Source organism: Erinaceus europaeus (assembly GCF_950295315.1).
Source record: "Erinaceus europaeus chromosome 5 unlocalized genomic scaffold, mEriEur2.1 SUPER_5_unloc_1, whole genome shotgun sequence".
NCBI classification, from domain to species: Eukaryota; Metazoa; Chordata; class Mammalia; order Eulipotyphla; family Erinaceidae; genus Erinaceus; species Erinaceus europaeus.
The window spans coordinates 98,673-118,917 of record NW_026647112.1 but is presented as its reverse complement, the minus strand read 5'-3'; the positions used below and the strand labels follow the sequence as shown (position 1 = coordinate 118,917).

The 20,245-nt window shown below is 65.4% G+C and overlaps 1 protein-coding gene across 7 annotated transcripts in view; it reads right to left on the bottom strand.

Annotated features, from left to right (window-relative positions):
• Positions 1-3,025: 3,025 nt before the first annotated feature.
• MCF2L (MCF.2 cell line derived transforming sequence like) overlaps positions 3,026-20,245 on the bottom strand; it is a 42,966-nt gene continuing 25,746 nt past the window's right edge. For 5 of the 7 annotated variants that reach the window (XM_060183736.1, XM_060183735.1, XM_060183730.1 and 2 more), the window contains exons 12-31: positions 19,958-20,149; positions 19,709-19,868; positions 17,226-17,299; positions 17,076-17,143; positions 16,631-16,697; positions 16,413-16,528; positions 16,266-16,335; positions 14,894-14,986; positions 14,197-14,289; positions 12,650-12,775; positions 12,317-12,538; positions 10,671-10,763; positions 10,508-10,586; positions 9,684-9,741; positions 9,293-9,393; positions 5,704-5,775; positions 4,704-4,831; positions 4,312-4,424; positions 4,138-4,241; positions 3,026-4,058 (exon numbers count right to left, since the gene is read on the bottom strand). In XM_060183736.1, the coding sequence (XP_060039719.1) occupies positions 3,973-4,058; positions 4,138-4,241; positions 4,312-4,424; positions 4,704-4,831; positions 5,704-5,775; positions 9,293-9,393; positions 9,684-9,741; positions 10,508-10,586; positions 10,671-10,763; positions 12,317-12,538; positions 12,650-12,775; positions 14,197-14,289; positions 14,894-14,986; positions 16,266-16,335; positions 16,413-16,528; positions 16,631-16,697; positions 17,076-17,143; positions 17,226-17,299; positions 19,709-19,868; positions 19,958-20,149 (2,115 nt within the window). In that variant the 3' untranslated portion in view covers positions 3,026-3,972. The remainder of the gene's footprint in view (positions 4,059-4,137; positions 4,242-4,311; positions 4,425-4,703; positions 4,832-5,703; positions 5,776-9,292; positions 9,394-9,683; positions 9,742-10,507; positions 10,587-10,670; positions 10,764-12,316; positions 12,539-12,649; positions 12,776-14,196; positions 14,290-14,893; positions 14,987-16,265; positions 16,336-16,412; positions 16,529-16,630; positions 16,698-17,075; positions 17,144-17,225; positions 17,300-19,708; positions 19,869-19,957; positions 20,150-20,245) is intronic. The other 2 variants (XM_060183732.1, XM_060183731.1) reach the window with 2 other exon arrangements.

Here is a 20,245-nt window from a genome sequence, read left to right as displayed (position 1 = left end):
CTACGCATCCACCACTCCCGGAGGCCATTTGTCCCTTTTTCTTCCCCCGTTTTATTGGATAGGACAGAGAGAATTGAGAGGGAAGGGGTGACAGAGAGGGAGACAGAAAGACACCTCCAGACCAGCTTCATCACTCATGAAGCTACCCTCCTGCAGGTGGGGGTCGGGGGCTTGAACCTGGGTCCTTGTGCCTTACAGCGTGTGCTCAACAGGGAGCGCCATTACCCGGCCTCTAGCCTTTATTTCTAATGAAAACAGACTTTCACTTACCACCAGGGTTGTCGCTGGAGCTTGTGCCAGCTCTACAAATCCACCACATCCAGTGGCCATTCTTTTCTTTTCGTTTTTATTTGAAAATGCATAGATAAATCGAGGAGGGAGGGGAGACCGGGAGACACTTGTAGCCCTGCTTCACTGCTCATGAAGCTTCCCCCATAGTTGGAGCAGGGACTCCAACTTGGGTCCTTGCATATGATAATGTGTGCCTCACTGCCTGGCCTCCAGTCTTAGTCTCGTAAACCACTAACCACGAATTAGCAAAATTACTCCATAGAAACATTTCAAAAAGCGTCATCACCGGGTTTCACTGCCCTGGGCAGAATTTGTCAGCAAGAGGCAGACTATTGATCTGACCTGGGGCCCACATTCATCACAGGACCCTCTGCATCCCTGGAGGTCTGAGCTCACATTCTGTGGTCGCGGCTGGGAACATTCTAGGCTGCACTCATTTCAGGTCCCATCTTCCTCGGGTGGCAGGTAGAGCATGTTGTCCAACCTCCCTTCAGGGAGAGGAACATTCCCCACCCTTGTTGATCCACATTGAGCTCCAGGTCCCATAGGGGCCCACAGAGGGGTCCGTTATGTTGTTCCTGATGGAGATGACCAGGGATGGTGGAGAGAGGGATGTGTTAGAGGTCTAGGCCCGTCATGTCTGTGGGAACCCCAGGACTCCCCGACTAGGGCCCCAGGGGATGGGGTGGCCTGGTAGTGACCAGAGTCGCCATGGGAGTGTGCCAGTCTCTTGCCCTCATTCAGCTCTTGTCGCCCTTACTTCGACAGGGTTAGCTTTGGAGTGACTGAGAGAAGCGGAGTAGGAGGTAGGTGAGAAGGGTGTCTAGGTCTTAGTAGAAACGATTTGATTAGATACTTTACGGTGTCTTTGTGGGTCTTTCTACTTGCTTGCTGCGTTTATTGACTCACAGCAAACAATCGTGCATTTTTGCTTTAAGGTGTATATTTGCCCCTAACTATGGACATGTGTACATGTTCCTTATCTCATGGGCCCTGGTCCATATCTAGGTTTTGGAATAGACCTAAAATAAACTTCCTAGCTTTTTCCAGAATGGAGACTCTAATCTCATCTGCTAAATTCTTGCCTTTTGGTTTAATAATTTCTTCTGCTTTATTTCTTTTTTAAAAATATATATTTTCCCTTTTGTTGCCCTTATTTTAATGGTTATTATTGTTATTGATGTCATCATTGTTAGATAAGTCAGAAATAGAGGGAAGACAGAGAGGGGGAGAGAAAGACATACACCTGCAGACCTGTTTCACCGCCTGTGAAGTGACTCCCCTGCAGGTGGGGGGCCGAGGCCTTGAACTGGGATCCTTGTGCTTCATGACACGCGCACTCAACCCACTGTGCTACCGCCCGACTCTCCTTTATATCTTGCTGCTTTTCAGCCACCAAGTCACAGATGCCGCCATGACGCCACCCTGGCCTCCCTGGGCAGACGCCCTCACCCATGTGTCCTGGAGCCTCCCCTCCCCAGAGCCCTGCCCCACTAGGGACAGACAGACACAGGCTGGGGGTGTGGGTCCACCTGCCAACACCCATGTCCAGCGGAGAAGCAACGACAGAAGCCAGAACTCCCACCTTCTGCTCCCCATAAAGAATTGGGGTCCCTGCTCCCAGAGGGGTAAAGAACAGGGAAGCTTCCAATGGAGGAGAGGGGACAGGGAGGGAGCTCTGGTGGTGGGAGCTGTGTGGGATTGTTCCCTTCTTATTCTATGGTCTTGTCAATATTTCCATTTTATATGTAAAAGCTCCAGGTCCTGCCATTCTTTCCCTGTGAGCCAGCTCCCACTCCTCTTCCCTGAGGACATGGGTCTACTGCCTCTCTGCTCCCCGGCCTCTGCTGGGGCTTCCCACCTGCCCACCCCACCACCTGGCCGACTTCCCTTACTTACTCCAGTTGGAAAGGGAGGGTGGGATAAAGGGAGAGGGAGGGAGAGGGAGAGAAGAGAGGGAGAGAGGGGAGAAGAGAGAGAAGGGAGGAGAAAGAGGGGAGAAGGATGGGAAAGAGAGGAGAGGGTGGGAGAGAAAAGATAAAGGGAAGAGGGGGAGAGGAGAGAGGGGGAGAGAGGGAGAGAGAGGGAGAGAGAGGGGTGAAGAGGAAGAGAGGTGAGGAGAGGGAGGAAGACAGGAGAGACCACAGTCCCAGCCCACTCCTTACCAAGATCTCCTTGGCTCAGTGCTTCCAGGGGCGGCAGGGCTCAGACCTGGGTGGCTCCAGCAGGGGACATGCCCGAGGTCCTCTGACACCCTCATCTTGCCGCAGACATGCCAGCCATGGGGACAGGGATGGGGACACGGGGACGGAATGGGAGTGGGGGCAGGGGACAGGAGATGGGGATGGGGACAAGGGGACAGGATGGGGGTGGGAGCACAGGGACAGGAGATGGGGGTGTGGGGACAGGATGGGGAAGGGGGCAGGGGACAGGAGACGGGGATGAGGACGGGAGACTGGGATGGGGACTCGTATAGGGACAGGGGATGAAGATGGGGACAGGGGCAGGAACGGGGACAGGAAGACGGGGATGAGGACAGGAGACGGGGATGGGGACTAGTATGGGGACAGGGGATGAAGATGGGGACAGGGGCAGGAACGGGGACAGGGGAAGGGGGCAGGGGACAGGAGACGGGGATGGGGACTAGTATGGGGACAGGGGACAGAAGCGAGGACACCACACCCTTGCAGCCATGAGGGTGGAGGCCGTTCCGTCAAGCCCATCACCCCAGAAATAACTCTGACACTTTCTCTTTATTTACATCAGCAGTTTACAAAAAGGGCGCAGGGACAGCCCTCGGGGTGGTTTTAAAGTGCTTTGATGAGGAAGAGGCCACACGCGCCCGGAGCGTGGCCCTGGGGCCCGGAGAGACAGCCCCCACTCCGCTCTGTGGCTGGAGGTGACGATTCCCGACCCCACTGCCCCCAGCCCCAGTTCCCACTGTGTCTTGTGACACACGCGGAGGGTCAGGAGTCACGTCCAGATGGGCGGGCAGGGGCATCCTCCTCACCGGGGGCTCGGACCTGAGGCCCTGGGTGACCCCGAATTCCGCGGACACCCTTGGAAACTGCATCTCGTGTTCTTTAAAAACAATAAAAATTCCCGATGGTTTGGCCAAGTTCTTAAAACAAAAACTCCAGAGTCTCCAGGTCGTCTTATAGAAAAAGATGTGGCTGTCGGAAGTGGGGTTCTGCATTTTCCCCCCAGAACTGAGTGGGGGAGGGAGCCCCAAACCACACAGGGGCCGTCCTGTCAACCCCAGTAACGAAAACCAGTCGCGTATCAAACGCAGTAGAAATCGTAAACACAGTGATCCCTGGGGAAGCCTGGGTGCCAGTGTCGCCCAAAGCCACCACGAGCTGCACCCCTGCCAGAATTCACCCCGCAGGATCCTCAGCCGGTGGCCCTGGGTGAGAGGACGGAGAGGGGGCGCCTCGCAGCGGCCCACACAGCCCCCCGGGTCTCCGTACAGGCTTGTCCCCACACCCCGGGGCCGCCGCGGGGCCTGGAGGTTGGCCGGTGGGCGGGATCTTCAGGAAGCACTGCCTGGGCTCACGGCTCACGGCTCACGGCTCACGGCTCACGGCGGGCGAGGCCGAGGGCACTTGGTCCGGCCCGTTCTGGTGCTCCTGGGGCAGTCGGCCCTCACCCAGCTGGGGGCCAAGCACAGGGGTCAGGCGGCTACCCCTGCAGCTCGGCCAGGGCGCCCCCGCAGCCCTCGCTGCAGCTGGACGAGGCGCTGAGCAGGGCTGACCCTGCGCTGGAGTCTGTGGAGAAGCAGGCCCGGCTCACGTGGGCATGGGGCACGGGGGCACGGGGCGCGGGGGCGGGCGGGGGGCGGCCTACCGGAGCTGCTCAGGCACTGGGCTGAGCCGGTCGGGCCGAGGGCCGCACACAGGCTGCGGGGAGGCACCCAGGCCTCCCGGCTGGACGTGAGGTTCCTGACCAACCTGCGGGCAGGGACGGCTGTCAGCCGGACGCCAGGCTGGGCGGGCCGGGTCCCGGCACGGGGACACTCACCACAGGCCGTCGTCACCCTGCCGCAGCAGCTCCACCACGTCCCCGCTCCTCAGGGCCAGGGCGTCCGAGCCGGCCTTCTCCTCGTCCCCCACGACCGTGAACTTGCCGGGGGCCTGGGGCAGAGGCTGCTCTGTCCCCGACACCCAGGGGTCCCCGCATCCAGGGCCCAAGGGGGTCATGTGGAGGCCCACCCACATGGCCCCCGGCCCCCCACCCAGGGCTGGGATGGCTGGTCCTCTGGTGGGGGGGTGCCGCTCTTTGGAGCCCTGCCTGCCGGGGCCGGCACGGCCACCCGACCACAGGAGCCGCCAAAGGGGGGGGGGGGAGGCCTGCCCTGAGGTCACGGGACCCTGTGGTCACCCGGTCCCCTGCCCCCGCAGGGCCACTGTTACCAGCTTCCCAGGAACCCCTCCGCCTTCCTCCTCGGCATCTGAGGAGTTGATGATGATGAGGTCCTCGGCACTGGACCAGCCGTCATTGTCCTCGGGAGCCTCTGGGGGCTGGGACGTCTTGCTCCAGCCTGAGCGGGAGTGGGGGACGGAGTCTGTGAGGACAGGCCCGGGAGGGAGGACCCCCAGACACTGGCCCTGGGCCGCACACATGGAGCAGTCCTGGGGGTACGGCCGTGGCGGCGGACGAGGGACCACTCGGCCAGCAGGTGGGGCGCCGTGGACCCTTGGGGAGCCCCCTCAGCTGGGACCCCTGGGCTGGCAGCACCGCTTCCTGGGGCATTTTGAGGGGCTGGAGGGGGGTGTGACGGGAGGCAGAGCGGTCACCGTGACCCCCTTTTGTGGCCCGTGTGTCTGGGAGCCTGCACCGTCTCCTGTGGCTGTGAGGCACAGGCCCCGTGTCCTATGTGGCGGTGTGTCCCGGCCCGGTTCCCCGTGACCATGTGACAGGCTGGAGTTCTCCAGCTCCCGGTGCACCAGCCCCAGCCGCCAACCCCCTCCAGGCCCCCAGCTCTGCCTCATCTGGGGAGGGGTCAGGGGAAGGGCCCGGCTGGTGGCTGCAGGTGGCCTGGAGTTGAGTCGCCGGGAGAGAGCGGGGCCCAGAGCAGAGCAAGCGGGGCCCTCACGGGCCAGTGGGCGCCCTGAAGGGGTTCCACCCATGCCCTGGACCCCCACTCTGCGGACACCCCGAGAGCCCAACCCCCAAACTCGGGGACCCCCGCCCCACCACCTGCACAGAGGCCTCGCCTCCAGCAGCACAGGGTCCCCCAGAGTGGAGTGGTGGCAGGGCGGGGGCACGGCCAGAGCGCCTCCCTGGGCTGCCCTGCGTGGACAGCGTGCGGCCTGCTCAGGCGTGAGCCCCCAGCCCTTCTCCAGGGCACCTGCGGCTGCTGGCGGGCACACAGGGCAGGACGGGAGTCCAGGACACGCGGGGCCGCTCTACCTCGCAGACCAAAGGGGGTCGGGTCACTCTTGACTTCAAGACGCTTAGCTTTTTTGTCAGGACTGGGAGAAGCTGCAGGAGAAGAGTGAGACAGAGAAGGGAGAGGCGGGGAGGAGGAGGAGAGACGGGGAGGAGGGAGAGACGGGGAGGAGGAGAGACGGGGAGGAGGAGAGGCGGGGAGGAGGAGGAGACGGGGAGGAGGAGGAGACGGGGAGGAGGAGAGATGGGGAGGAGGAGGAGAGACGGGGAGGAGGAGAGACGGGAGGAGGAGGAGAGACGGGAGGAGGAGAGACGGGGAGGAGGAGAGACGGGGAGGAGGGAGAGACGGGGAGGAGGAGGAGAGACGGGGAGGAGGGAGAGACGGGGAGGAGGAGAGACGGGGAGGAGGAGAGACGGGGAGGAGGGAGAGACGGGGAGGAGGAGGAGAGACGGGGAGGAGGAGGAGAGACGGGGAGGAGGGAGAGACGGGGAGGAGGAGAGATGGGGAGGAGGAGAGACGGGGAGGAGGAGAGACGGGGAGGAGGAGAGACGGGGAGGAGGAGGAGAGACGGGGAGGAGGAGAGACGGGAGGAGGAGGAGAGACGGGAGGAGGAGAGACGGGGAGGAGGAGAGACGGGGAGGAGGGAGAGACGGGGAGGAGGAGGAGAGACGGGGAGGAGGGAGAGACAGGGAGGAGGAGAGATGGGGAGGAGGAGAGACGGGGAGGAGGAGAGACGGGGAGGAGGAGGAGACGGGGAGGAGGAGAGACGGGAGGAGGAGGGAGAGACGGGGAGGAGGGAGAGACGGGGAGGAGGAGAGACGGGGAGGAGGAGAGACGGGGAGGAGGAGGAGACGGGGAGGAGGAGAGACGGGGAGGAGGAGAGACGGGGAGGAGGAGGAGATGGGGAGGAGGAGAGACGGGGAGGAGGAGAGACGGGGAGGAGGAGAGACGGGGAGGAGGAGAGACGGGGAGGAGGGAGAGACGGGGAGGAGGATGAGAGATGGGGAGGAGGAGAGACGGGGAGGAGGGAGAGACGGGGAGGAGGAGAGACGGGGAGGAGGAGAGACGGGGAGGAGGGAGAGACGGGGAGGAGGAGAGACGGGGAGGAGGAGGAGAGACGGGGAGGAGGGAGAGAAGGAGTGAAGAGATGACAGAGTCAGAAGCATGGAGATGGAGTTCATGGGGATGGACAGACAGACACAGCTCACGTCCACTGACTCTGAGGCCGAGGGTGCTGGGCTGCCCTGGGGGAGGGAGCGAGGTGGGGACGCAGGGGTGTGGGAGGCCGCTCGGGTAGCCCCTGTGCTCAGAGGCGCGGGGTGGGGTGTGGGCTCGGCGTCTCCGCATCTGCTCTGTCCCGGGGGCCGGCTGGGGGGCTGGGCCCTGCTCCCAGAAGCCCCCACGTCCCCCCCTCGTGTCCTGGCTCTAGCAGGGGTGAGTCAGAGCCCGGGAAGGGGCGTCCGGACACACGGGAGGGCGCCGGGTGGAGGAATGGTGTGGGAGGCCACCGCGCAAGACCAGGCACGGCGATGGTGGCAGGACAGATGGGCAAACTTGGCGGCTCCGAAGCGTCGCCTTTCTGACTCTGAGCCGAGCCAAGCTCTGCAGCGTGAAGTGTGTCCTGGCCAGCCCACAGCTGTCTGAGGGGGCTCGGGACAGGGTCCTCTGCAAGGGAGAGAGGCCATGGGGCCCCAGCTCTCAGGGGACAGGATGGGGCCGGCACAGAACACGGGACGGGGGCAGGGGATGGGGACAGAGCAGGGGGCAGGGGGTCAGGGCTGGGGAACAGGGGATGGGGACAGAGCAGGGGGCAGGGGGTCAGGGCTGGGGGACAGGGGTCATAGGACGGGGACACAGGACAGTGACACAGAGCAGGGGACACAGAGCAGGGGACACAGAGCAGGGACACAGGACAGGCACACAGGACGGGCACACAGGACGGGGACACAGGACGGGCACACAGTGCAGGGCACACAGTGCAGTGGACACAGGACGGGCACACAGTGCAGGGGACATGGGGTGGGGAGACATGAGGGTGCCCGTGGCAGAGGACATGGCTGAGAGACGGGGTTCAGGGGGTGCCTGTGGTGGGCACAGAGAGTGGGGCACACAGCAGGGTCACCACCTGGGGCACTCAGGACTGAGGGCAGGGCAAGGCCCAGGGGACAGGGCAAGGCAGGGCCCAGGGGACAGGGCAGGGCCCAGGAGGGCAGGGCAGGGCCCAGGAGGACAGGGCAGGGCAGGACAGGGCAGGGCAGGGCCCAGGAGGGCAGGGCAGGGCAGGGCCCAGGAGGGCAGGGCAGGTCCCAGGAGGGCAGGGCAGGGCAGGGTCCAGGAGGGCAGGGCAGGGCCCAGGAGGGCAGGGCAGGGCCCACGAGGGCAGGGCAGGGCCTAGGAGGGCTGGGCAGGGCAGGTCCCAGGAGGGCATGGCAGGGCCCACGAGGGCAGGGCAGGGCCGGGCCCAGGAGGGCAGGGCAGGGCCTAGGAGGGCAGGGCAGGGCAGGTCCCAGGAGGGCAGGGCAGGGCCCACGAGGGCAGGGCAGGGCAGGGCCCAGGAGGGCAGGGCAGGGCCTAGGAGGGCAGGGCAGGTCCCAGGAGGGCAGGGCAGGTCCCAGGAGGGCAGGGCAGGTCCCAGGAGGGCAGGGCAGGTCCCAGGAGGGCAGGGCAGGTCCCAGGAGGGCAGGGCAGGGCCCAGGAGGGCAGGGCAGGGCAGGGCCCAGGATGGCAGGGCAGGTCCCAGGAGGGCAGGGCAGGGCAGGGCCCAGGATGGCAGGGCAGGTCCCAGGAGGGCAGGGCAGGGCAGGGCAGGGCCCAGGAGGGCAGGGCAGGGCAGGGCCCAAGAGGGCAGGGCAGGGCAGGGCCCAGGAGGGCAGGGCAGGTTCCAGGAGGGCAGGGCAGGGCAGGGCCCAGGAGGGCAGGGCAGGGCCTAGGAGGGCTGGGCAGGGCAGGGCCCAGGAGGGCAGGGCAGGGCCCAGGAGGGCAGGGCAGGGCAGGGCAGGGCCCAGGAGGGCAGGGCAGGGCAGGGCCCAAGAGGGCAGGGCAGGGCAGGGCCCAGGAGGGCAGGGCAGGTTCCAGGAGGGCAGGGCAGGGCAGGGCCCAGGAGGGCATGGCAGGGCTCAGGAGGGCAGGGCAGGGCAGGGCCCAGGAGGGCAGGGCAGGGCAGGGCCCATGAGGACAGGGCAGGGCCTAGGAGGGCTGGGCAGGGCAGGGCAGGGCCCAGGAGGGCAGGGCAGGGCCCAGGAGGGCAGGGCAGGGCCCACGAGGGCAGGGCAGGGCCTAGGAGGGCAGGGCAGGGCAGGGCCCAGGAGGGCAGGGCAGGGTCACTTCTGCAGGCATAGCATGGGGCAGGGTGGGGGCAGCTGGGCTGGGCACACATGGAGGCAGGGGCCCCACATGCCAGTGGGCAGACAGGCACCCAGGACCATATAAAGCACACTCAGACGTAAAGGTGCAACGTGGACTCGGGGACGCGGGGACGCGGTCGGTCCCTGCAGACCTGGGACACGGGACAAAGCTCTCCTGGCATAGCCTTGGCGACACGGGGACATGGGGACACGGCCCTGCTGACAGACGGCCCGGCCCAGCCAGGGCTGCGGCCTCGACACCCACCTGGGGCCAGGGCGGGGGCGCTCACGGGGCCCTCCAGGCTCAGTGGGTCTGTCTTTCTCTCTTCCAGCTTTCTCGTGCTTCTGGAGTCTCCTTTCGTGGGGCTGAGAGCGGAGAGGGGTGGGGCTGCTGTGGGCGTTCCCCGACACCCTGCCCTGCCAGGCTGCCCTGGGACCTGGCTAACAAGCCCCCACAGAGAGTCGGGGCATCGACCCCTCACCCCGCCACGCACGAGTCCCGTCGGCACAGGCCTGTCCCAGAGGAGCTGCCTGCAGACATCTCCTTCCGGACTCTGAGCGCCCCCAGACTGTCACCTGTAAGGACTGCCCTCTGCTGGGGGGCGCTCACGGGGGCTCTGGGCACCCCCACAGGACCTGGTGGCAGGTGGGCTCACCTGGCGGTCCCGGTGGGCAGGCTCTGGGACTGCTCCAGTGCCCGGTGCTGGCTGGCCTCTGTGGAGGGAAGGGTGTCGGGTTTGGATGCTGGGACGTGGGCACACTCAGCTCTGCAGAGATGAGGGGCGGGGACAGGTAGGGGACAGGGACAGGGAGGGGATGGGGACAGGGAGGGGACAGGCAGGGGATGGGGACAGGGAGGGGATGGGGAAAGACAGGGGACGGGGACAGGCAGGGGATGGGGACAGGGAAGGGGACGGGTACAGGGAAGGGGATGGGGACAGGGAGGGGATGGGGACAGGGAAGGGGATGGGGACAGGGACAGGGAGGGGACAGGCAGGGGACGGGGATGGGGACAGGGAGGGGATGGGGACAGGCAGGGGACGGGGACAGGCAGGGGATGGGGACAGGGAAGGGGATGGGGACAGGGAGGGGACGGGGACAGGGAGGGGATGGGGACAGGGAGATGATGGGGACAGGCAGGGGACATGGACAGGGAGGGGACAGGCAGGGGATGGGGACAGGGACAGGGAGGGGATGGGGACAGGGAGGGGATGGGGACAGGGAGATGACGGGGACAGGCAGGGGACATGGACAGGGAGGGGACAGGCAGGGGATGGGGACGGGGACAGGGAGGGGATGGGGACAGGGAGATGACGGGGACAGGCAGAGGACATGGACAGGGAGGGGACGGGTACATGGAGGGGACGGGGACAGGTAGGTGTCGAGGACAGTTAGGGGACGGGGACAGGCAGGGGACGGGGACTGGGTGGGGACAGGGATGGGGAAAGGGATGGGGACAGGGAGGGGACCTGACACGCACCACGACAGGCCTGCAGCTGGCTGGTCAGCACCTTCCGGATCTCGGTCACCCAGGCAACCTTGACCTCTGGGGTGGGCGCCTAGCAGAGAGAACTGGGTGAGGGGCCCGGACGTGGGCGTCATCATCTCAGCCTCTCTGGGGCCTGGTCTCTGTCCGGACCCACCTGTACGGTGTAGACCTCCTCTCTGGCGTTGTACCAGATCTCAAACTTCTTGGTGTCACCTTTCACATTCTCTGTTATGCCTACGGCTGCCATCTGTCACAGAGGAGACTGGTCAGCGGGCGTGGAGCCGCTCTGGGGACACCGGCCCTGAAGCCCATGTGCAGGAGACACATGGCAGCCACCCAGGTGGCCACATCTGAGGGCCAGTCACGGGGGATACGTGAGGGTCAATCACAGGGACACGTGAGGCTCAGTCACAGGGACACGTGAGGGTCAGTCACAGGGGTCATGTGAGGCTCAGTCACAGGGGTCACGTGAGGGTCAGTCACAGGGGACACATGAGGCTCAGTCACAGGGGACACATGAGGCTCAGTCACAGGGGACACGTGAAGCCCAGTCACGGGGGACACGTGAGGCTCAGTCACGGAGGATACGTGAGGGCCAGTCACAGGGGTCACGTGAGGCTCAGTCACAGGGACACGTGAGGCTCAGTCATGGGGGACACGTGAGGGCCAGTCACAGGGGTCATGTGAGGCTCAGTCACAGGGACACGTGAGGCTCAGTCACGGAGGATACGTGAGGGCCAGTCACAGGGGTCACGTGAGGCTCAGTCACAGGGACACGTGAGGCTCAGTCACGAGGGACACGTGAGGCTCAGTCTCAGGGGACACGTGAGGCTCAGTCACAGGGGACACGCGAGGATCAGTCACGGGGGACACGCGAGGGCCAGTCACGGGGGACACGTGATGCTCAGTCACGGGGGACACGTGAGGGCCAGTCACAGGGGACACGTGAGGGCCAGTCACAGGGGACACGTGAGGGCCAGTCGGGGGACACGCGAGGGCCAGTCACGGGGGACACGTGAGGCTCAGTCACGGGGGACACGTGAGGGCCAGTCATAGGGGACACGTGAGGGCCAGTCGGGGGACACGTGAGAGTCACAGGGAACACGTGTCAGTCACGGGGGACATCTGAGGCTCAGTCACGGGGGACATGTGAGGCTCAGTCATGGGACACGTGAAGGTCAGTCACGGGGGACACGTGAGGGTCAGTCACGGGGGATACGTGAGGCTCAGTCACAGGGGACACGTGAGGCTCAGACACGGGGGACACACGAGGGCCAGTCACGGGGGACACGTGAGGCTCAGTCACAGGGGACACATGAGGGTCAGTCATGGGGAACATGTGAGGCTCAGTCACGGGGGACACGTGAGGGCCAGTCATAGGGGACACGTGAGGGCCAGTCGGGGGACACGTGAGGGTCACAGGGAACACGTGTCAGTCACAGGGGACATCTGAGGCTCAGTCACGGGGGACATGTGAGGCTCAGTCACGGGACACATGAGGGTCAGTCACAGGGGACATCTGAGGGCCAGTCACGGGGGACATGTGAGGGTCAGTCACAGGGGACATCTGAGGGTCAGTCACGGGGACACGTGAGGGTCAGTCACAGGGGACATCTGAGGGCCAGTCACGGGGGACACATGAGGGTCAGTCACTGAGGGTATTGCCACCTGATTGCCGCTCAGGCTGGGCGATGTGAGGGTGTGGCCAGCACTGGCACTGACTCCCCAGCACCCAGGCTGCCCGGGCCCTGCCTCCCCCCCCCCCCCCCCCGTGTCCCCCAGTCCCGTCCGGGCCCTCACGCTGAGCGACTGCTTGTAGCTGTAGGAGGGCGCCTTCTCGTAGCCCTCGCCGCTCTCCTCCCTCCTCTTGCAGAAGAGCAGCGCCTTCTCGTGCAGGAACAGGTGGCGCTGCCTGGGCTTGAAGCGGGCCAGGTCCTTCACCTTGGCGGGGCCGCGCTTGTGATCCGTCCACACGCTGAACGAGCCCTGCATCAGCAGCCGGCCCAGCTCGGCCAGCTTCCCCTGCAGGCGGGGGCGGGGGGTCGGGGTCAGGGGACACGGGGCCCAGCTCGGCCAGCTTCCCCTGGGGGCGAAGGTCGGTGGGGACGGGGAGGGCGTGGGGACGGGGCTCACGTCGTAGCCGGTGATGGCGATGAGGTGCATGGAGTCGTTGACGGCCTTGAGGATGCCCAGGATGGAGCTGAGCGCCTCCTGCAGGTCCTCCGCCCCCTCGCAGCCCCCGCTGTACTTGAGCATCTCCTGCGGGGCGGCCAGGTGAGCTCCCGCGGCCTGGGCCCGCTCACTCTGGGCAGGGGACAACTCGGCCTCCGCACCAGGGGCATCCCGGGCCCTCTGCCCCCACGTGTTCAAGTGGACACTCCAGGCCCCTCTGCTACCCACCCCCAGTGGGCACCCTGGACCCTGTCTGCCCCCCACACCCCCAGTGGGCACCCTGGACCCTGTCTGCCCCCCACACCCCCAGTGGGCACCCTGGACCCTGTCTGCCCCCCACACCCCCAGTGGGCACCCTGGACCCTCTCTGCCCCCCACAACCCCAGTGGGCACCCTGGACCCTGTCTGCCCCCCACACCCCCAGTGGGCACCCTGGACCCTCTCTGCCCCCCACACCCCAGTGGGCACCCGGGACCCTGTCTGCCCCCCACACCCACAGTGGGCACCCTGGACCCTGTCTGCCCCCCACACCCCCAGTGGGCAGCCTGGACCCTCTCTGCCCCCCACACCCCCAGTGGGCACCCGGGACCCTGTCTGCCCCCCACACCCCCAGTGGGCACCCTGGACCCTGTCTGCCCCCCACACCCCCAGTGGGCAGCCTGGACCCTCTCTGCCCCCCACACCCCCAGTGGGCAGCCTGGACCCTCTCTGCCCCCCACACCCCCAGTGGGCACCCTGGACCCTGTCTGCCCCCCACACCCCCCAGTGGGCACCCTGGACCCTGTCTGCCCCCCACACCCCCAGTGGGCACCCTGGACCCTGTCTGCCCCCCACACCCCCAGTGGGCACCCTGGACCCTGTCTGCCCCCCACACCCCCAGTGGGCACCCTGGACCCTCTCTGCCCCCCACAACCCCAGTGGGCACCCTGGACCCTGTCTGCCCCCCACACCCCCAGTGGGCACCCTGGACCCTCTCTGCCCCCCACACCCCAGTGGGCACCCGGGACCCTGTCTGCCCCCCACACCCACAGTGGGCACCCTGGACCCTGTCTGCCCCCCACACCCCCAGTGGGCAGCCTGGACCCTCTCTGCCCCCCACACCCCCAGTGGGCACCCGGGACCCTGTCTGCCCCCCACACCCCCAGTGGGCACCCTGGACCCTGTCTGCCCCCCACACCCCCAGTGGGCAGCCTGGACCCTCTCTGCCCCCCACACCCCCAGTGGGCAGCCTGGACCCTCTCTGCCCCCCACACCCCCAGTGGGCACCCTGGACCCTGTCTGCCCCCCACACCCCCCAGTGGGCACCCTGGACCCTGTCTGCCCCCCACACCCCCAGTGGGCACCCTGGACCCTGTCTGCCCCCCACACCCCCAGTGGGCACCCTGGACCCTGTCTGCCCCCCACACCCCCCAGTGGGCACCCTGGACCCTCAGTTCTGCCCAGCTGACACCACCGGTCGGGACACTGGGCGCCGGCCTGGCCGGGAGCACTGTGGGACCCGTCCTGACCTTGAGCAGCAGCTGGTACTTGGTGACCCTCTGCACCGGCTTCAGCAGGTAGGAGTCCAGGCTCAGCTTGTGGTCCAGCTTCCTCTGGCACTCCTGCACAGGGGCCACTGAGCCGGGGCCACGCAGCCCCCACCCCGCGCGGACCCGGCCCGGCAGGGTCCCCGCCGCCGACTCAGCCCCATCGCAACACCCCAGGCCCAGCCTGAAGCAGCCCCAAAGGTAGCCCTAGCGGCCAATGCATCACCGGCAGCCAAGAGCTGCCAAAGCTCCATGCCGGGTGCCCCAGACAATCCCGCCCTCAAGCCTAGCCCCGCCCCCAGCAGGGTTCGGCCCCGAGGCCACACCCCGAGATCTAGCCCCGCCCCCACACAGCCCCGCCCCACATACAGCCACGCCTCCATCCCATGTCCGGCTCCTGAAGCCACACCGAGACCTAGCCCCGCCCACATAATGCCACGCCAGAAACCTAGCCCCGCCCACACACAGCCATGCTACATACAGCCACGCCTCCAGCTCATGTCCGGCTCCCGAAGCCACACAGAGACCTAGCCCCGCCCCCAAACCTAGCCCCGCCCACACGCAGCCATGCTACATACAGCCACGCCTCCAGCTCATGTCCGGCTCCCGAAGCCACACAGAGACCTAGCCCCGCCCACCATAGCCCCGCCCTCGGCCCAGGCCCCGCCCCCAGGCCCACCTGGAAGAAGGGGCAGTCGGAGCACTGGCGCCACAGGCTCTCTGAGCGCGGCTTGTTCTGGCAGTACTTCTCATACACCTGGAACTCCTCCATCTGCGGGACCCGCGACAGGAGCGATGCGTCCTCACAAGGTCACGGACCCTCTCCTCACAGGGACACAAGTCCTCACAGGATCCACGTCCTCACAGGGACCCCCGTCCTCACAGGATCCACGTCCTCACAGGGACCCTCGTTCTCACAGGACCCTCGTCCTCACAGGGACCCTCGTTCTCACAGGGAACTCCGTCCTCACAGGGACCCTCGTTCTCACAGGGAACTCCGTCCTCACAGGGACCCCCGTCCTCACAGGACCCTCGTCCTCACAGGATCCCTCATACTCACAGGGACCCCCGTCCTCACAGGGACCCCCGTCCTCACAGGGACCCCCGTCATCACAGGATCCTCGTCCTCACAGGACTGTCGACCTCACAGGGACCCCCGTCCTCACAGGATCCCTCATCCTCACAGGACCCCCGTCCTCACAGGACCCCCGTCCTCACAGGATCCCGTCCTCACAGGGACCCCCATCCTCACAGGGACCCTCATCCTCACAGGATCCCCGTCCTCACAGGGACCCTCATCCTCACAGGACCCCCGTCCTCACAGGACCCTCATCCTCGCAGGATCCCCGTCCTCGCAGGATCCCCGTCCTCACAGGGACCCCCATCCTCACAGGGACCCTCATCCTCACAGGATCCCCGTCCTCACAGGGACCCTCATCCTCACAGGATCCCCGTCCTCACAGGATCCCTCATCCTCACAGGATTCCCGTCCTCACAGGATCCCTCATCCTCACAGGATTCCCGTCCTCACAGGATCCCCGTCCTCACAGGGACCCCCGTCCTCACAGGACCCCCGTCCTCACAGGATCCCTGTCCTCACAGGACCCTCGTTCTCACAGGATCCCTCATCCTCACAGGATCCCTCATCCTCACAGGATCCCCGTCCTCACAGGAGCCCCGTCCTCACAGGACTGTCGACCTCACAGGAGTGAGGGGGCCCTGGAGGGCTGGGAGACCCCAGGGCGGCCACAGCAGACTCAGTGCCGAGGGGCCGGTACCAGAGTGGACCGGAGTCCTGATCTCTCACGCACTCTCACGCACAAGAGCGTGGCCGAAGGCCCAGGGTCGCCATGGCCTTGGCTCCCCGCACTCCCGTCTGCGGCCCCGCACGGTGCCACCACCGGGCTCTGCCCGCGCCCACCCGGTCCCGGCCCGCGCCGACGGGAGGACAGCCGGGGGAGGGGGGGGGCGGCGGGGGGGGCGTCGCTGGCGAGGACGGGTGGGAGAGCTCCCAGAGCTGAGGGCAGCAGGCCGGCCGGCCGCGCACCCACCCTCTCCAGGAAACAGCGCCCCACCAGCTCCGGGCAGTCCGCGTAGTTCTCCAGCTCCCGCAGGAATATTCTGGAACAGACAGGCGCCGTCAGGCTCGGGAGGCGGCCCGGGGGGCCCCGCGTGTGACGGGCGGGCTGCGGGCCCACCTGTGGTGGAAGCGGTAGATCTCCTCCATGTTCCCGAACAGCACGGCCTTCTTGCTCTGCAGGCCCGCGGGCAGCAGGGGCGCCAGCAGCGGGTTGTCCATCTCGGCCGCGTAGCCCTGGGGACACGAAGGCCGCGGTCGCGGTCGCGGTCGGGGGGTCGGGGTCAGGCCGGGGCGGTCGGGAGACCCCGAGAAGTGCAGGCTGTCGCGGCGCCTCACCTCCAGCACACTCAGCAGCTCCTCCACGTACGCGCGCTCCGTGTCCAGCAGCTCGTTCATCACGTGCCTGCGGGGCCACGGGCAGCGGGCGCTGCGGCCCAGCCGGTCCTACGCGGCAGGCAGCCCGGGCTGTCCCTCACCCTGCGGTGCAGCTGTCTGCGCTGCGGTGCCCGTGAGCCCGCCCCGCGGTGCCCGTGAGCCCGCCCTGAGGTGTCCCGTGAGCCGGCCCATGAGGTGCCCGTGTGTCCACCGTGAGGTGCCCCGTGAGCCCGCCCTGAGGTGCCCTGTGTGCCCACCTGAGGTGCCCATGTGAGTCTGTACCGAGGGAGTGTGTGCCCACCCCAGGTGCCCGCTGTGCCATGGGCCGTCCTCTCCTGCCCCCCGAGGCTCTGCCCCGCCCCGGCAGACACTGAGCCCCGGCGGGGCCGGCGGCCATGCCACTCACCTGCGCAGGACGGCCAGGCTCTCCTCCTCTTCTCCCGCGGAGGGGCCCCGGCCCTCGGCCAGCTCGCTCTGGGGAGACAGGAGCGGCCTGAGCACCCGGTGGGGGGCGCCCGGGCTGCAGCGGGGCGGGGGGCGGGGGGCGGGCACCCACCTTGACCCTCCTGTAGGGGCCCCTGCGGAGAGCGCCGCTCTGGGCGCTGCCGTTGTCCGAGCCCCTGCGGACGCCTGCGGGAGGAGGCGGGGTGTGAGCCGGGGCTCCCTCCGGGCGGGACGGGCCTGCTGGAGGTCCCCTGGGGCCACCACCCGGCGAGGGGGCCCTGTGCTCCTGGGACTGGGTGTGGGGAGACCGGGACAGGCCGTGCGCACGCACGTGTGCTCGCTGAGCTGTTTCACGCGTGCGCGCGTATGTATGTGCGTGTGCACACGTGTGTGTACAGCTGCCACCGGCAGCACTGAACACCGCTGGCGGGGCGTGGGCACCCAGGAGGGCCGCAGGCCGGGAGGGGAGCAGCAGTGCTCTGAGGCCTCGGGCAGCGCCGGCAAGTGGGCGGGGCACAGTGACCTGTGGGTGGGGCGTGGGGGAGGGTGTGGGGGAGTGTGTGGGTGGGTCAGAGTGAGTGGGTGTGTAAATGGGCAAGTGAGTGGGTGAGTGTGTAAATGGGCGAATGAGTGAGTGGGTGAGTGTGTAAATGGGCGAGTGAATAAGTGAGTGGGTGAGTGTGTAAATGGGCGAGTGAATAAGTGAGTGGGTGAGTGTGTAAATGGGCGAGTGAGTGAGTGGGTGAGTGTGTAAATGGGCGAATGAGTGAGTGGGTGAGTGTGTAAATGGGCGAGTGAATGAGTGAGTGGGTGAGTGTGTAAATGGGCGAGTGGGTGAGTGTGTAAATGGGCGAATGAGTGAGTGGGTGAGTGTGTAAATGGGCGAGTGAATAAGTGAGTGGGTGAGTGTGTAAATGGGCGAGTGAGTGAGTGGGTGAGTGTGTAAATGGGCGAATGAGTGAGTGGGTGAGTGTGTAAATGGGCGAGTGAATGAGTGAGTGGGTGAGTGTGTAAATGGGCGAGTGGGTGAGTGTGTAAATGGGCGAGTGAGTGAGTGGGTGAGTAAATGGGCGAGTGTATGAGTGAGTGGGTGAGTGTGTAAATGGGCGAATGAGTGAGTGGGTGGGTGTGTAAATGGGCGAGTGTGTGAGTGGGTGAGTGTGTAAATGGGCGAGTGAGTGGGTGGGTGTGTAAATGGGCGAGTGTGTGAGTGGGTGTGTAAATGGGCGAGTGAATGAGTGGGTGAGTGTAAATGGGTGAGTGTATGAGTGAGTGGGGGGAGTGTGTAAATGGGCGAGCGAATGAGTGAGTGGGTGTGTAAATGGGTGAGTGAATGAGTGAGTGGGGGAGTGTGTAAATGGGTGAGTGTGTGAGTGAGTGTGTAAATGAGTGAGTGAATGAGTGGGCAAATGGGCGAGTGAATGAGTGAGTGGGTGAGTGTGTAAATGGGCGAGTGAATGAGTAAGTATGTGAATAGGTGAGTGAATGAGTGTGTAAATGGGTGAGTGAGTGGGTGAGTGTGTAAATGGGTGAGTGAATGAGTGGGCAAATGGGCGAGTAAATGAGTGAGTGGGTGAGTGTGTAAATGGGCGAGTGAATGAGTGAGTGTGTGAATGGGCGAGTGAGTGAGTGTGTAAATGGGTGAGTGAGTGAGTGGGTGAGTGTGTAAATGGGTGAGTGAATGAGTGGGCAAATGGGCGAGTAAATGAGTGAGTTGGTGAGTGTGTAAATCGGTGAGTGAGTGTGTAAATGGGCGACTGAGTGAGTGGGTGAGTGTAAATGGGCGAGTGAGTGTAAATGGGTGACTGAGTGTGTAAATGGGCGAGTGAACGAGTGAGTGAGTGTAAATGGGCGAGTGAATGAGTGGGTGAGTGTGTAAATGGGCGAGTGTGTGAGTGAGTGGGTGAGTGTGTAAATGGGCGAGTGAATGAGTGGGTGAGTGTGTAAATGGGCGAGTGAATGAGTGAGTGTGTAAATGGGCAAGTGAATGAGTGAGTGGGTGAGTGTGTAAATGGGTGAGTGAATGAGTGAGTGGGTGAGTGTAAATGGGCGAGTGAATGAGTGGGTGAGTGTGTAAATGGGTGAGTGAATGAGTGAGTGGGTGAGTGTAAATGGGCGAGTGAGTGTGTAAATGGGTGACTGAGTGTGTAAATGGGCGAGTGAACGAGTGAGTGAGTGTAAATGGGCGAGCGAATGAGTGGGTGAGTGTGTAAATGGGCGAGTGAATGAGTGGGTGAGTGTGTAAATGGGCGAGTGAATGAGTGGGTGAGTGTGTAAATGGGTGAGTGAATGAGTGAGTGGGTGAGTGTAAATGGGCGAGTGAGTGTGTAAATGGGTGAGTGAACGAGTGAGTGAGTGTAAATGGGCGAGCGAATGAGTGGGTGAGTGTGTAAATGGGCGAGTGTGTGAGTGAGTGGGTGAGTGTGTAAATGAGTGAGTGAATGAGTGTGTGTGTAAATGGGCGAGTGTGTGAGTGAGTAGGGGAGTGTGAGTGGGTGTCTGTGGGTAGATGTGTGAGTGAGCGTGCGAGTAGGTGGCGACGAGGGTGCCCGTGGCAGAGCAGCGCCGTGTGTGGGCACGCTGGCGGGCGCTCACCCGCGGACGGGCAGGGGGCCTTGGTCAGCGCCTCGGGCCGGGGGGCCACGGGCTGCACGGGCCGCGTCTGCTTGGCGGCCAGCTTCCTGAGGCTGGTCTGCCGGCGCTGGAACATGTCCTCCGTGCTCTCCTGCTTCCGGAACACCTTCTGCACGTGCTCCTGGGGGGACAGGGCACGGGCTGGCACGCGCGCCCTGCTGCGCCCACCGCACGCCGAGGGAGGCGCGGAGACGGGTCCCGGGCGCGTACCCGCAGGTCCGGGGTGAGGATGGGCTGGAAGTCGAGCAGCAGCTGGCCGAGCCCCTGCAGCCTGCGGCCGGCGCCCGTGGCCAGGAAGCGCTGGAGGTCCTGTAGGGCCGCCTCGGCCCCGTCCTGGCTCTGGCACTTGTCCACAGGCTGGGAGGCCAGCAGGTAGATGCCCTCGTCACACCACCGCAGGGACTGCGGACACAGGGCCGCGTCAGCACCGGCGCGGGCGCCCCCCACACGCTCGGGGCCCAGCCCAGCGGCGCGGGAGGGCGCGGGTGCGGGGGCCCG